At 44.1% G+C, this 16755-nt stretch overlaps 1 protein-coding gene across 2 annotated transcripts in view; it reads right to left on the bottom strand.

The window, feature by feature from the left end:
- The window catches only part of LOC102998810 (citrate synthase, mitochondrial), a 37454-nt gene that overhangs the window by 14554 nt on the left and 6145 nt on the right, over positions 1 to 16755 (bottom strand). The window contains exon 1 of one of the 2 annotated variants that reach the window (XM_007179591.3): positions 13726 to 13952. The exons of the other annotated variant lie outside the window; for it this stretch is intronic. Within the exon in view, the coding sequence (XP_007179653.2) occupies positions 13726 to 13767 (42 nt within the window). The 5' untranslated portion in view covers positions 13768 to 13952. Of the gene's footprint in view, positions 1 to 13725; positions 13953 to 16755 lie in introns of those variants that run through there. 2 annotated transcript variants of the gene reach the window in all.

Genomic DNA, 16755 nt, shown 5'->3' with positions numbered 1-16755 from the left:
CAATATATCCTTATAGTTTATTTTATACGTAGTTTGGATCTCTTAATCCCCTACCCCATCTTTCCCCTCCCCACACTGTACCACTATAGTTTATTCTCTATATCAGTGTCTTTTTCTTTTTTGTTATAGTCACTAGTTTTCTTTTTTAGATTCCGCATATAAGTGATCAGTATCTGTCTTTCTCTGACTTATTTCACTCACATAATATACTCCAAGTCCATCCATGTTGCTGCAAATGGCAAAATTTCACTTTTTATGGCTGAGTAGTATTCCATTGTATATATACAACACAGCTTCTTTATCCATTCCTCTCTTGATGGACACTTAGGTTGCTTCCATATCTTGGCAATTGTAAATATAAACAGTGTAGCTAGACTATGTTTAGAGATAGATTCCCCCCCCCCCAAGAAAAACAACTTTCTATGAAGATTGCCGAGTTACAACAGAAAGTTCAACACTGCCTTTGAAAAAGACAACCAGGGACTTCCCTGGTGGTCCAGAATCCACCTTCCAATGCAGGGGACACGGGTTCGATCCCTGGTTGGGGAACTAAGATCCCACATGCTGCAGGGCAACTAAGACCGCAGGCCACAACTAGAGAGCCTGCACACCACAACTACTGAGCCCATGTACCACAACTAGAGAAGCATGCACACTGTAATGAAGACCCAGCACAGCTAAATAAACAAACAAAAATAAAAATAATGCCTAACTTGTAGTGTTTAAAAAAAAAAAAAGAAAAAGACAACCAGTTATACTACTACCAAGTTGTAAGGACTGAGGCAAGGAGGTTGACTTTTCTTCACAAGATTTTTTTTCTCTTTTTTATTTTTTGGCTGTGCGCGGCACGTGGGATCTTAGTTCCCTGACCAGGCATCGAACCTGTGCCCCCTGCATTAGAGCACAGAGTCTTAAGCACTGGACCACCAGGGAAGTCCCCACAAGATTATTTTGAAGATAAAATGAGATTGTCAAAATAAGCCCCAGTGTCCTCATCAATTAAATGGTGCTGATACCTACCACATATGTCACAGGGTTGCCTTGTGATGATTAAATTACAATGGATGTGGAAGCACCATGCAAACTAAAGATTACACACACACACACACACACACACACACAAACTGTGGAGAAAGTCTACACCTCTCCTCCTTTCACCAAAAGGTCAGAGACACCTTTTCTATTAACTACAGTCATCTCTCAGTATTCAAGGGGGGACTGGTTCCAGGACCCCCTACCCCCAACACATAACCAAAATCCAAGGAAGCTCAAGTTCCTTATATAAAATGTTGTAGTATTTGCATATAACCTAAGCACATCCTTCCGTATACTTCTTTGCTGCACACAGGCTTTCTCTAGTGGCGGGTGAGCGGGGGCTACTCTTCATTGCAATGCGCAGGCTTCTAACTGCGGTGGCTTCCCTTGTTGCAGAGCAGGGCTCTAGGCGCACGGGCTTCAGTAGTTGTGGCTTGTGGGCTCTAGAGCGCAGGCTCAGTAGTTGTGGCGCACGGGCTTAGCTGCTCCGCAGCACGTGGGATCCTCCCAGACCAGGGATCGAACCCGTGTCCCTCTCACTGGCAGGCGGATTCTTTTTTTTTTTAAACATCTTTATTGGAGTATAATTGCTTTACAATGGCATGTCAGTTTCTGCTTTATAACAAAGTGAGTCAGCTATACATATACCTATATCCCCATATCTCCTCCCTCTTGCGTCTCCCTCCCACCCTCCCTATCCCACCCCTTTAGGTGGTCACAAAGCACTGAGCTGATCTCCCTGTGGCTGCTTCCCACTAGCTATTTTACATTTGGTAGTATATATAAGTCCATGTCACTCTCTCACTTTGTCCCAGCTTACCCCTCCCCCTCCCCATGTCCTCAAGTCCATTCTCTACATCAGCGTCTTTATTCCTGTCCTGCCCCTAGGTTCTTCAGAACCATTTTTTCTTTTCTTTATTTTTTTTTTTAGATTCCATATATATGTGTTAGCATACAGGATTTGTTTTTCTGACTTACCCCACTCTGTATGACAGACTCTAGGTCCATCCACCTCACTACAAATAACAATTTCGTTTCTTTTTATGGCTGAGTAATATTCCATTCTATATATGTGCCTCATCTTCTTTATCCATTTATCTGTCGACGGACACTTAGGTTGCTCCCATGTCCTGGCTATTGTGAATGGAGCTGCAATGAACCTTGTAGTACATGACTCTTCTTTTTTTTTTAATTTTTTTTTTAATCAGTCATCAATTTTATACACATCAGTGTATACATGTCAATCCCAATCGCCCAATTCAGCACACCACCATCCCCACCCCACCGCGGTTTTCCCCTCTTGGTGTCCATACGTTTGTTCTCTACATCTGTGTCTCAACTTCTGCCCTGCAAACTGGCTCATCTGTACCATTTTTCTAGGTTCCACATACATGCGTTAATATACGATATTTGTTTTTCTCTTTCTGACTTACTTCACTCTGTATGACAGTCTCTAGATCCATCCACGTCTCAACAAATGACTCAATTTCGTTCCTTTTTATGGCTGAGTAATATTCCATTGTATATATGTACCACATCTTCTTTATCCATTCGTCTGTTGATGGGCATTTAGGTTGCTTCCATGAGCTGGCTATTGTAAATAGTGCTGCAATGAACATTGGGGTGCATGTGTCTTTTTGAATTATGGTTTTCTCAGGGTATATGCCCAGTAGTGGGATTGCTGGGTCGTATGGTAGTTCTGTTTTTAGTATTTTAAGGAACCTCCATACTGTTCTCCATAGTGGCTGTATCAATTTACATTCCCACCAACAGTGCAAGAGGGTTCCCTTTTCTCCACATCCTCTCCACCATTTATTGTTTGTAGATTTTTTGATGATGACCATTCTGACTGGTGTGAGGTAATACCTCACTGTAGTTTTGATTTGCATTTCTCAAATGATTAGTGAGGTTGAGCATCCTTCCATGTGTTTGTTGGCAATCTGTGTATCTTCTTTGGAGAAATGTCTATTTAGGTCTTCTGCCCATTTTTGGATTGGGTTGTTTGTTGTTTTCATATTGAACTGCATGAGTTGCTTGTAAATTCTGTAGATTAATCCTTTGTCAGTTGCTTCATTTGCAAATATTTTCTCCCATTCTGAGGGTTGTCTTTTCATCTTGTTTATGGTTTCCTTTGCTGTGCAAAAGCTTTGAAGTTTCATTAGGTCCCATTTGTTTATTTTTGTTTTTATTTCCATTTCTCTAGGAGGTGGGTCAAAAAGGATCTTGCTGTGATTTATGTCATAGAGTGTTCTGCCTATGTTTTCCTCTAAGAGTTTTATAGTGTCTAGCCTTACATTTAGGTCTTTAATCCATTTTGAGTTTTTTGTTGGGTATGGTGTTAGGGAGTATTCTAATTTCATTCTTTTACATGTAGCTATCCAGTTTTCCCAGTACCACTTATTGAAGAAGCTGTCTTTTCTCCATGGTATATTCTTGTGGCAGGCGTTTTCTTAACCACTGCACCACCAGGGAAGTCCCCTTCCATATACTTTATTTTTTTTTCTTTTTTAAAAAATTTATTTATTTATTTTTTTTATTTTTGGCTGCGTTGGGTCTTCCTTGCTGCGTGCGTGCTTTCCCTAGTTGCGGCAAGCAGGGGCTACTCTTCGTTGCGGTGCATGGGCTTCTCATTGTGGTGGCTTCTCTTGTTGCGGAGCATGGGCTCTAGGCATGTGGGCTTCAGTAGTTGTGGCTCGCAGGCTCTAGAGTGCAGGCTCAGTAGTTGTGGCACATGGGCTTCATTGCTCCGGGGCATGTGGGATCTTCCCAGACCAGGGCTTGAACCCGTGTCCCCTGCATTGGCAGGCGGATTCTTAACCACTGAGCCACCAGGGAAGCCCCCTTCCATATACTTTAAATCATCTCTAAATTACTTAAAATACCTAATGCACTATAAATGCTATACAGTTGTAAATACAAAGTAAATGTTATGCAAATCGTTGTCAGCACGTGGCAAATTCAAGTTTTACTTTTTGGAACTTTCTGGAATTTTTAATTAATTTATTTAATTTATTTATTTTTGACTGCATTAGGTCTCTGTTGCTGCGTGCAGGCTTTCCCTAGTTGTGGCGAGCGGGGGCTACTCTTTGTTGCGGCGCACGGGCTTCTCATTGCAGTGGCTTCTCTTGTTGCGGAGCACAGGCTCTAGGAATGTGGGCTTCAGTAGTTGTGGCACGTGGGCTCAGTAGTTGTGGCTCGTGGGCTCTAGAGCGCAGGCTCAGTAGCTGTGGTGCACAGGCTTAGTTGCTCCACGGCATGTGTGATCTTCCTGGACCAGGGCTGGAACCCGTGTCCCCTGCATTGGCAGGTGGATTCTTAACCACTGCGCCACCAGGGAAACCCCTCTGGAATTTTTTTAAAAAGTATTTTTGATCCACAGTTGGTTGTACCCACAGATGCAGAACCTGTGGATGCAGAACCTGTGGATGCAGAACCCACAAAGAGCCGACTGTATTGCATTGCTGTCTGGTCGTGCTGAAAATCATTTGAACTAGTGCTACTGTATAAATTCCAAAACACTACATGCCTAAGGTGAGAGTTAGTAGAGCCTGAGGCTTTTTAGAAGTTAGTACCCCTCTTTCTGTTGGGGCAGGAAGGAGAAATGAAAAGGGAAGAGACCCTTCAGAAAATGTTATTTTAAAAAGAATCAATCCAAAGCTAAATTCAGAGAGCAGAAGACAAGCTAATATGGCCCTAAAACAAAGGGGGAACACCTCAACTTGTTAACCAGGGCTGCCTGCAACTCCTTTCGTTAACTTCCTAAAGAATCCCCTCTAGCTCACTGAGGACCATTTGGGCAGAAAGCACGCAGCACAAACAGCCCTTTAGCCTGTTCATCTTACACAGGGCGCATGGGAGCCGGACGCAGCACTCAAGAAATAACGTTCCTGGGGACTTCCCTGGTGGTCCAGTGGCTAAGACTCCGCACTCCCAATGCAGGGGGCCTGGGTTCAATCCCTGGTCAGGGAACTAGATCCCATATGCCACAACTAAAGAGTCTGCATGCCACAACTAAAGACCCCACATGCCTCAACAAAGATCCTGCGTGCTGCAACGAAGATCCGAGGCAGCCAAATAAATTAATTAATCAAAAAAAAAAAGAAAGAAAGAACTTTGCTTTTTCTTACTAGTCACCAAAAAGTGAACAAGGGAAAACCTGTGAATAAGTTCAAACTATTGTTCTACAGTGCTAACCATGTTCAAGCTATTCCATGCTCCATGGACCCACAGATTCCCTATAATAGAGGCCCCAACTCCCAGAGACCACATCAGCACTCAACAGACCTTTTAATTGTGGGTAGTTGGTTGTTGTGGTTCTGTTTTGTTTTTAAAGAGGCTATAGGGAACATACCATCATAGAGAAAAAAGAAGTTGAAATCTTTCCATAATGATAATTTTTCCACTTCTAAACCATGCTGAAGTTTCTGTAATGGCTGGCTGCTTCATTGGCAAGAGGAAGGATTATAAGAAGAATAGTTTAAAGTTAAATCTTAGGCAAAAGAAAAAAATCTATCCAAGCTCAGCAGACAGAATGAGAGCCAGACAAAAAGTTTTTTCCCCTTGTGAGAGAGAACTACTAGAATCAATAAGCTTCCCTCTCCTTTTACTTCATTTAAGGTAAAAAAAGAAAAAAAGAAATCGGAAAGAAAAGGGTGGAAGGTCACCTAACAAGGCTGTAAGAATGAAACATCATTTAAAGGCGTCAGATAGGTCATGACTGCTGCTTAGTTATATAGTCCATTCTCAGATCTGTTTATATGAATGCTACTTTAAAGGAATGGTTAGGGAAGAGGAATTTGCAACTAAACTATCACCCCTCTTCCACCACCAGCAAAGTCTTAATTTCCTTTGTATAGAGTGTCTTTGCTATTTAATGAGGCAACTCAAAAGTAACTTAAGGAGAGCTGATCTCAACTGTCCCTAACCTCCATCAGCAACACTTCTTAGCCAGATCTCCAATTTGCAAAGCAGTGCTAGTGTGTGGAGAGCGTGGCTATGTAGCTATAGAATAAAGCTAGTATATTCTGTTCCTATTACACTTCTGGATGTGTGACCCTAGCTAAGTCATTTAATCTTTCTGTGCTTCAATTTCCTTATCTGTAAAATGAGAACAATCTACCCAAAAAGAATTCAGAGTAATGACAGTAAAGATGATCCAAGATCTTGGAAAAAGAATAGAGGCACAGATCTAGAAGATACAAGAAATGTTTAACAAAGACCTAGAAGAACTAAAGAACAAACAGAGATAAACAATACAATAACTGAAACAAAAAATGCACTAGAAGGAATCAGTAGCAGAATAAGTGAGACAGAAGAACGGATAAGCAAGCTAGAAGACAAAATGGTGGAAATCACTGCCGCAGAACAGAATAAAGAAAAAAAAATGGAAAGAAATGAAGACAGTCTAGGAGACCTCTGGGACAACGTTAAACGCACCAACATTCGCATTATACGGGTCCCAGAAGGGGGGAGAGAGAGAGAGAGAGAGAAAGGACCTGAGAAAATATTTGTAAAATGGGAACAATAATAGTACCTACCTCAAAGCATTGCTATGAGAATTAATTAGGTCAATATTTACTTAAAACCATGCCTGACACACAGCAAGTGCTCTGTATTTGTTATATAATAAATGTAGAAAATCAAATAGTATGGCCACTTTCTAGCACCCTTCAATGTCAAATTTAGTCATATTTTAGCTCACCCTGCAGCCTAGGGAAAAAACTAAAGAAATATGAAGTATTTTAAAAGCAGCAATTCATTGATATGACCGCCCAAAAGGCTAGAATAGGAAAAATTCAAGTTAGGACAACTTTAACTAATGATGTAGAAGACAGAGTACAAAGCACATGCCTTGGAATTAGGAAAGGAAATTTGGGTTCTAGTCGCAGCTGCATTACTAAATAACTGAGACATCCAAAGCAAACAACTAACTACTGTTTCCCTTTCCCTCTCCACATTTAGGATAACACTCAAGCTACTTAGCTCAAAGTCTGATTCTAAGGCTCCAACAAGGACACATATGTAAAGGTACTCAAAAGCCTTGCTATTTAAAATATGACTGCCTAGCCAGCACTATAAGCATTACCTGGAGCTTGTCAGACATGCAGAATCTTGGGCCCCACCTCAGACCTACTGAATCCAAATCTCCAGTTTAACAAACTCACTAAGTGATTCCTACGAACAATAAAGTTTAAGAAACATCCATGGTTTAAAGCATTAAGCAAGGAAGCAGAAGGGTAGAATATAAAGAGCCTGGGATATGGTGTTATCAAGGGTCAAGTCCTAAATCCAGGTTCTGCCACTATCCTGCTGTGCTACCATGGCTGTATGACCTAACTTCTAGTTTCAATTTTCACACCTCTAAACTGGTAAAAACAAAGCCAACTGCAGGGTAGACAAGTAGACTATATGAAATCATCTGCATGAAGGCAACTAGAACAGTGCCTTCTGTATAGCTGAGATCAATAGATATTTGTTTCTGAGAAATGTGTTGGCCTATTACCTACCAACTCGTGTCACAACTCTCTCATGGAGTTGGATCCCAGGAAAGAGGCAGTCAAGCCTGAGGAAGGGGTGAATGGATAATTCCCTCTAGCTGTAGAACAGGAAATAAAGCCCCAATTTCCTAAGGGCCTCCTGACCAAGAGAAGAGTCTCAAGGAGAGGAAACAAATTTAACTAACCATAATCCCCACCAGCAAGCAAATCTAGACAGGAGATGTTAGAGGACTGTCATACCCTAGGCTACATACCTCATTTCATCTACTCCTGGCTGCCAAGGAAAGCTGCTAAATGGCTTTGTACAGTACATCCAGGCTATACTCACAGATGCAACAGGCAGATTACAAATCTCTGAGTCATCCCTGAACTTTCACCTCCCAGCTCCTCCCCCAGTTCTGGAGGTGTGGCAACGGGGCTTTTGGCTTCTGGTTGCATGCCACGTGTAAAGTCATCCCACTGGAACAGCACCTGTCAGGTGAATCAGGGAGTCACCTCACTCAATAGGTCAGCTCCTTCATGGGGAGAGATGGAGAGAGCTACTTCCAAAGATAAGGGCCTGGGTCGCAATGTCTGACAGCCAGGATTCTCTATAGGATGGGGGTATCGCAATCACTAAAAGGATTTTCAAACCTCATATGCTGCCACCCCTTGTAATAACTCTTTTAGTGAGCTGGCTATTATTGATAGAAATGGGCTGTAGCTCTCAAATGTGCTATGCTACGATGTAAAAATATAATTAAAGGAACCTCTATCTTAAAGGGCCAAGGGAGGAAAAGGACAAATAATACATGCAGGAAATTCTGCCGAAGACTTGCTTATAATACTTAGGGTATTTCTGGAATAGGGTATTGGCGAAATCACTTAACAAAAATCAATTAAAACTACTCCCTTCTCGGGACTTCCCTGGTGGTCCAGTGGTTAAGAATCTGCCTTCCAATGCAGGGGATGCGGGTTCAATCCCTGGTCGGGGAACTAAGATCCCACATGCCACAGGGCAACTAAACCCGTGTGCTGCAACTACTGAGCCTGTGCACTCTGGAGCCCGCGCACCCCAACTAGAGAGCCAAACTAGAGAGAAGCCTGCGCACTGCAACTACTGAGCCCACGTACTGTGGAGCCCGTAGAGAAGCCCAAGTGCTGCAAGGAAGACCCGGCGCAACCAAAAAAAAAACAAAACAAAACAACTACTCCCTTCTCCCCCAAATTCTGGGAACAGTAGAATACCATTTGGATAAGCACTTACTCAATAATGTGGTTATTTCTCTCTTATTCCTCTTAGCCTATAATCATCATCGATCCACATCTAGGACCCTTACTCTACATGGGAAAAGCCAAGTTTCCTTTGATTCCCTATCCTAGGCACATTCAGAACATATCCTGCCACATATCCAGGAGCTCCAACAACAAACTTGTGAGATTACAGACTACTGTGTATAAAATTAATAGGCTACAAGGATATATTGTACAGCACAGGGAATATGGCCAATACATTATAATAGCTATAAATGGAGTATAATCTAAAAAATGTTGAATCACTATGTTGTTTACCTGAAACGAACATAATATTGTAAATCAACTATACCTCAATTTAAAAATTAATTTAAAAAAAACTTGTGAGAGATGCTCCTTATTTTATTAGAGCCTTGTCCTCATCAACAAAAGATCAGAGCTTGCCAAGCCAGCAGAAATGGCTTAGTTGATGAAGCAAATATAATTCACTAATAACTGTAGGAAAAATCTTGTGCTGTAAAGGCTTCCAATGCACAAGAAACAACTTGCATTAAGTGAAAAAGAACACACATAGGACAAAGGCTCCTCTCTCCCCAGAACCAGGTCAGAGAACTAAAGCCATCTAACATCTGTGTTTCACAATGGTGATACTGGAAGTCTGCCTGCACTACTTGGTCAGGCCACTTAATAGCCTGAGCAACCTTCAGATTTCGTACTGTGATGCCCTTCATACTCAGGAGAGTTTCCTTAATAATTCTGCCGAACTCTCATTGTCTAACAGACCCTTCGCTAAAGGTTCGCTGATTATTCAGTGAAGAAGACTGGAAAGGACACCAATTCAGACTCAGAAAAGAATCGAGTCTTAATTTTCCTTTCAGAGAAATTCTTACTGTTCTTTAACAAATAGTTGCTGAACATCTACTTATTATGTGCACACTAAGCGTACACTACTAAATAAAGTATATAGGATCTGTCACTGTACTACTTTTTCAGGAACTAGAAACTGTTCCCTCACTTCTACTAGTTCTTACAATGCTTTGTTTCAGGGATTTACAAGAAACTTTTCCTAAGGCATTTGAAAAAAAGGCCTAGGGAGACAAACCCAGAGAAATAGTCTAAATCAGACTATTTCTTAGAATAGTTACTTATGAAGTCATTTAAAAATAATCACTAAAAAAAAAAAAGCCAAAACACTCAAAGCTTCATATATACATTAAACACAGTTGGTGGCTTTACTGGCCCAACAGGAGGGGATCACCAAGCAGTCAAGTGAGACACTTGAAAAAATACAAGTTTCCAGATCCATCCCACCTTTGCTGAATCAGAATCTGAAGGTAGGATTCATGAATGTGCAATGTGAAGAAGTACCTCAGGTGATGACGCCCACTGTGAACTTACTTACGGAGCTTTTAATTTTTTATTTATTTTTTATTTTTTTTAAAACTGATTTTTTCCCCCATGAATTTATTTATTTATTTATGGCTGCGTTGGGTCTTCGTTGCTGCGCGTGGGCTTTCTGTAGTTGCTGCAAGCGGGGGATATTCTTCGTTGCGGTGCACAAGCTTCTCATTGTGGTGGCTTCTCTTGTTGCAGAGCACAGGCTCTAGGCACGCGGGCTTCAGGAGTTGTGGCACACGGGCTTAGTTGCTCCGCGGCATGTGGGATCTTCCCGGACCAGGGCTCGAACCCGTGTCCCCTGCACTGGCAGGCGGATTCTTAACCACTGCGCCACCAGGGAAGTCCGGAGCTTTTTAAATGATAACATGTTAAGGACTTCCCTGGGGCGCAGTGGTTAAGAATCTGCCTGCCAATGCAGGGGACACGGGTTCGAGCCCTAGTCTGGGAAGATCCCACATGTTGAGGAGCAACTCAGCCAGCGTGCCGCAACTACTGAAGCCCGCATACCTAGAGGCCATGCTCTGCAACAAGGGAAGCCGCTGCAATGAGAAGCCCGCGCACCACAACAAAGAGTAGCCCCCTCCTGCCGCAACTAGAGAAAGCCTGCGCGCAGCAACGAAGACCCAATGCAGCCAAAAATAAATAAATAAAATTAATTTTTAAAAAATGGTAACATGTTAAAAGAAATATAGGAATTTAGGCAAGTTGAGGGAGAACTGAAAGACAGCCAGATCCTAAGAGCCATTCCTAAGGCTGCCTCACTACTGTTTTTAATTTCACTCAAATCCTATTCAACTCTATCACATAGGGCACTGAAAAGAGGGCAGAAGGAATTACTCTGTGGCTTTAGGGAGATCCACCAAGTCTGGTTTCCTGCCTTCTGCCCACTTGGACTCTAAGAACTAGGAATGCCAGCCTTCCCTTCTCTGATTATCCACTTCACCACGGCTCACCTCAATGTCTCCCCACACCCATGCATTCACCTGCTACCAATCTAAAGACCACTAGGAAGAACAAATGCAATCATACCACCATTAGCACATGATGAGGATTTATTCTCCATTTTTCATCTTTGGTCCATCTAGTAAGCGTCAAGGAATTGCCATTACTTTGGGTAGGCTGATAATCAAAATGAAGGCAAAGAGATTTGAGTGCTTGCCCTTAAAAGTTTGGGGCTTTAAGCCTAACTAACATTTCACAGGACAAAACTCACTCAGTTTTGTAGAGCCCAACTTCGGACTAGGATTTATAGGAGAGATGTGCAGTGGTGTACGTCTGCTGTAGAGGAATCACGGGTATTAAGAGTCTTGAGAAAGTCTAGAAATAATCTAGAAACACTTCTGGATTGATTTACGCAAAGTTATCAAACATCCTAGCTTGGAGGAGCAATTCTCAATGATACAAGAAGCAACTAGGGTTGGTTAAGTCACTTTGGCATGAAGAATCCAAAAATTAGTTGGTGGCCCTACTCTAATTCCCAACCCAGATCACCTATGAAAAGACAGTATTTACAGCACAAAGCTAAGGCACCCACAGCTAATACTAAAGCCACTGCTTAGTAGAAATTCATTCAGGTAAACAAGAAGTCAAAATAATCTCAAGGCTCTGAATGAGGTGGTCTCTCCAACTCAGGTGTTCATTAAATTACCTGACAGTGGGTAGGGTGGAACAACAGAACAATGACTAGTATTTGTGTCTCTTAGCAAGGTTAAAAAAACTTCTCAGAAAAGTGAACTACACCTGACCTTGAGAATCACAGTAGCAGGCTAGAAGACTATTTTTGCCTTCTAAAGCCTACCTTAATAGCAAAAGTAAAATTGAGTACCATTAAACTGCAGGCTAATCTGGAAAGCTCAGGCAGGTGCTAGCACTGCTGACAAACTGAAAGGCTTCTTGGTATCCTAGCTGTAACTGCTTAGATCTCAGAAAGTTTCTACTCCTCGGTCTGTTGGGCTTTGTTCGTTTTAAGGGTCGAAAGCCTTCTAATGGCTTCCAATATACAGGTTTTGGGGATCCTCAGGTCCGTCTCTAACAGGAAAGTAAACAAAACAGTAATGATCACTACAGTTAGGTAGCCCTGTCAACCTAAAAGCTTTCTGAGTTTCCTCAGAGGTTTAAGAGGCAAAATAAATTCGAATGTAAATTCTAAAGGCTTTTTCAAACTGTAGGGTTAGATTACCTGGTCTGGGTTAGCAGCTCTGGAATGAGCTAATTATAGTGTCCCCTATTCTGCCAAAACACTATCTAGAACTTGCTTCATTTCCCAAGAGGCTTCCTTACCCTGTTCCCTGGCAGCGGAAGAAACTACCGTCAAGTAAGACAAGTATCTCCCAAATGATCAGCCTCCACCTTGCCGCTGAGTACCTGGAAGAACCTGTACATCCTACATGCTTCACCTTATCACCAACCATGCAAGATAACACAGTAAGCCAAAACAATTGTAAGGTTTCCCTTCCTCCCCTCAGGTGCTGGCAACTTTAATCTGTCTGCAGAAGAGAAAGTATAAGTTCTTTGCAGCAGTCAAGGTCACTTGTGGGACTGTCCCTGCTTGGATTAGAAGGCTGGGACTCCCTCAGCACACCAGTTTCTCTGTTTAAAGAGCCAAGTTGCCCAGAGACAAAAGTAATTTTGGCAATATGAAATTGAAAGCACCATTACCTGCAACAATATTCCTGATTCCAACGGCAACAAAAGTCAAGTAAGGGGCCCCAAAGAATAAGAGGAATCTCTCCTGGGTAGAGCAGACTTAAGAGCAACAGCAAAACCTGAGTGAGCAAGTAGTAGGACCGGTCATGTAACCTTGGAATTACTATTTCCTGCCCAATATCTTCACTTATCAGCCTGCAGTTTGGGGGGAAAAACCTTTCTGGTTCTTTCTCCAATCATATGTGATAATCATGCAGAAGATTTCACACAAGCGCTCCACCGCACCCGAGCTCCTCCTATATAAAGAGTAAGTGCAAGAGTCCCAAGGACAAAGAGGACCCGAGTCGCATTCCTCTAGCAGGAACTGCTATGCTTGGTCACTAAAGGCTTAAATAACTGGGTTGGAGAAATGGAAGCAGGCAGTTCAGAAACTGACAAGGCCCCCTCTACAAAGCAGAAGCCGAAATTAACCAAGGCTCCAGCTCTGGCCCAGGGGTAGAGTGAGCACACCTGCTCACCCCTGCCACTTCTCTTATCCCGCCCCTTCCTCCAAACAGGCTCTTTCCCTAACTCCAACGGAACACAACACCTATGTTCTCCACTCCTTCTTTTTCCAAGGCCAAGCATCCCCGCCTCTTCCACCCCAGACAGGCAGGGTGACAGCTGGGTCCGGCCTCCCCACCGGCCCAAGACCGCAGGCCGGGGCGTGCAGAGCTCAGCTCACCCCCAGGGGCCGGGAGGCCAGCGAAGCACATGACCCTGTGAGCGCCACGCAGGGCTGGCGGCCAGCCAAGCGCAGGGCCCCTTTAAGATGCGCTGGGGTGCGACTGGGTAGGGGAGGGAGACCCCGGCGCTAGAGGGCCTGCAGTCGCCTCAGCCCCACCCTGGGACGGCGCGCTCTCTCCTAGTTGCTCACCTTAGCTCCGAAGAGCCGGGCGGCCGCAGTGAGTAAAGCCATGGCGGGCGAACTCGGGGATCTGGCGGGGAGGGAAGGAGGGAAGAGAACTGCGGTAGGAACGGGAGCCGCCGCCGCCGCTGCACCAGAGGCCGCGCCGACGAGGGGAACAAGGTTGAAAGGAGGCAGCTGAAGGAAAGGGTAAACGAGCCGGCGGCGGCGCCCAGCCCGGGGTCCTCAGTGAGGCCCCGCCTACTGCCCGGAACCCGCTCCCGCCCCCTCTCAAGGGATTCGCCCCGGGCTCAGCCATTGGCTCAGTGTGCATGGGGGGCGGGTCCTAAGCCGTTGACAGCAGTTGTGGCTGGGGGGATTGGACCGTCCGGGATAAGCTAATTAACGGTGGATGGGCGGGGGGAAGCGTGTAGGTGGTTAAGTATGTGCCTGAGAACTCAGTTAACTTAGTCTTTTCCCCTTATCCTTAACACCTTTGGGGTTAATTGTGAGGTGGCTATTAGAGAAAAAGCCCCAAGGACTTCGACCTTTGAAGGTCCTCGGAAGCCAACCCCTTAATACACTATCACGAAAACTGATCCTAATCCCTTGGTGTGCTTTCTTGAACAACGTCTTTGGTCAACGACTTAATGGCCATAGAGGTGACATCATGTGGACACAGGCTATGATGCCAGACTTAGCTACTTGGTGGAAATCATTTGAGGTGAGCCATGGTATTATAGATACCAACAGACCCAGAATGTGGAGAAGGAAAGCAAAGGCAGGAGCCTGAATATCCAGTGGTCTTTGCCAGCTGTCAGTTCTGTGACTAATGCAAGGAAACCCGTCTTACAAACGCCCCCTTAATATGAAGCTTTCCAGCGCAGTCCAGAGCCTCTGCGTCCTGGGTATTAGTCTCACTGCCACTCCAGTCACATAGCCCCACACAAACAGTCCACCCCACATCTAGCCAAAAGATCAGGAGCTGCAGACCAACCCCTCATCCAAAATCACCTCCCTTTTTGTCACATCACTCCCGTCACTCCCATAGGGCCTCTGAACCTTTATACCTGCTTGGCTATCTTCTATACACTCTTATCCTCTGCTCCCCAGAGGCCATTAAATGAACCATGGCACTGAAGTGATCTACATCATTCTTGACTCATTCTTTTGGGTAGACAAGAACTTAGGACCTTTCTACCTTCCTAAGATATCATTGTCATTGACCCAAGGGCAGAGAGGAATGACCCAAGGCCCAAGTGGACAGCCCTTTTACCTCCTCACATATAAGTAACAAAGTTCAAAGGTCTCAGTACCATCTAAGCCAGGTTTAGATAGATCCTGTTTATAAAGAACCTAGTTTATAGCTTGGACTTGGAAAAAGAGAAAGAAAAATGCCATTTTCTCTTCCCAGGTTTCCTTATACTCAGCTTTACACCTACCAACCAATGCTTCTCTGGCTTGGGGATCAGATGGGTAGATCTTAGGAAAGAACTTCATAAAGAGAAGCCAAGCAGTGCCCCAGGGGAGCACTGACCTCAGCTATCTCCTCGGTGACTTCAAAGCTCCACTGATCAATATTTGCTCCCAATTTAGCATCTCACAGAGGATTTCCTCCTAACCCTAGAATAGTCTGACCTGGTTTCTTCTCTCTGGTTAATTATCCACAGAGACTAGCCCGTAGGCCAGAGGACTGAGCTCCAGTGCCCCAAGTGGCAGGAGGCATTCTCAGGGTGAGGCTACCAAAGGGATAATTACGGAGTGGCCTTAAGGGTAACCTATTTTGGAGCTTTAGTGATTGGAGGAAGGGTGGGGAACAATAATGCTCACAGTGTCCTGGAGCCTAGTGTCATGAGGACTTTATGGACTTATTTTGAAGTTGTTCAGTCCTGACATCCACTGCTATAAGGCCAATGGGAAAGCCCAGGACTCAAAGGGACTAAATGGTATCTCCCAGGAGCTGGCTTAGAGCCTTTCTCTGAACATGGTTGGGACCTGGGGAGGTGGGAAGAAAGTTAAGGGAGAAGGATTAGGATGAATAAAGGAGCCAAGCGAACTCTAGGTCCAAATACAACTAAGTGCCTGAGAACTGGAGGGGACAAGGAAGAGAAGGCTGAGCATCGAGGTCATCTTGACCTTTGGAATGACCTCTTTAAAATGGACAGAGGCAATGGTGCCCCCTGGTGGCCAAGGATAAGTGGGAGAATGCAGATGGAACTTAAACTATATCAGTAAACCAAACTCCTTTTTTTAATGGGTAGCAGCTAAAATTTATTGAGTACTTCCTATTTCCAGAAACTATCTAAATGTGGTACATGCATTACCTTAATTAATCCTCACAACTCTAAGGGATGTAGGTAATAGTAGTAGCTTTACAGAGGAGGAAACCAAGGTTTAGATAAAGTATCCTACTCAGGACCATAGCTTGTAATTGGCATTGCTAGAATTCAGACCTAGGTTGGCCTCACTCCAGAAGCTGTATTTTAACTACTAAGCTGTATTGTTTATATGGTGCTGACTGTAAATTATCAGCTGCAACTCAGGAAGGGGACTTTGAGTCATTGTTAACAGTTTCTTGGGCACGTTAGCTCAGTGTGTTGCTATATTTAAAGATATTTTAAATGGGAGACTCTTTTTTTGGGGGGGTTATTTATTTATTTATTTATTTATATTTATTTATGGCTGTGTTGGGTCTTCGTTTCTGTGCGAGGGCTTTCTCTAGTTGTGGCAAGTGGGGGCCACTCTTCATCGCGGTGCACGGGCCTCTCATTATCGTGGCCTCGCTTGTTGCGGAGCACAGGCTCCAGACGCGCAGGCTCAGTAATTGTGGCTCACGGGCCTAGCCGCTCCGCGGCATGTTGGATCTTCCCAGACCAGGGCTCGAACCCGCGTCCCCTGCACTGGCAGGCAGATTCTCAACCACTGCGCCACCAGGGAAGCCCTAAAGATATTTTAAAAGATAAGGAACTATAGGGAATTCCCTGGTGGTCCAGTGGTTAGGACTCCTCGCTTCCAATGCAGGGGGCATGTGTTCGATCCTTGATCTGGGAACTAAGATCC

This window comes from Balaenoptera acutorostrata, chromosome 11, assembly GCF_949987535.1.
Source record: "Balaenoptera acutorostrata chromosome 11, mBalAcu1.1, whole genome shotgun sequence".
In the NCBI taxonomy this organism is placed as follows: domain Eukaryota; kingdom Metazoa; phylum Chordata; class Mammalia; order Artiodactyla; family Balaenopteridae; genus Balaenoptera; species Balaenoptera acutorostrata.
Note: the sequence above shows the minus strand (reverse complement) of the source record. Positions and strands in the feature narration are given on the sequence as shown.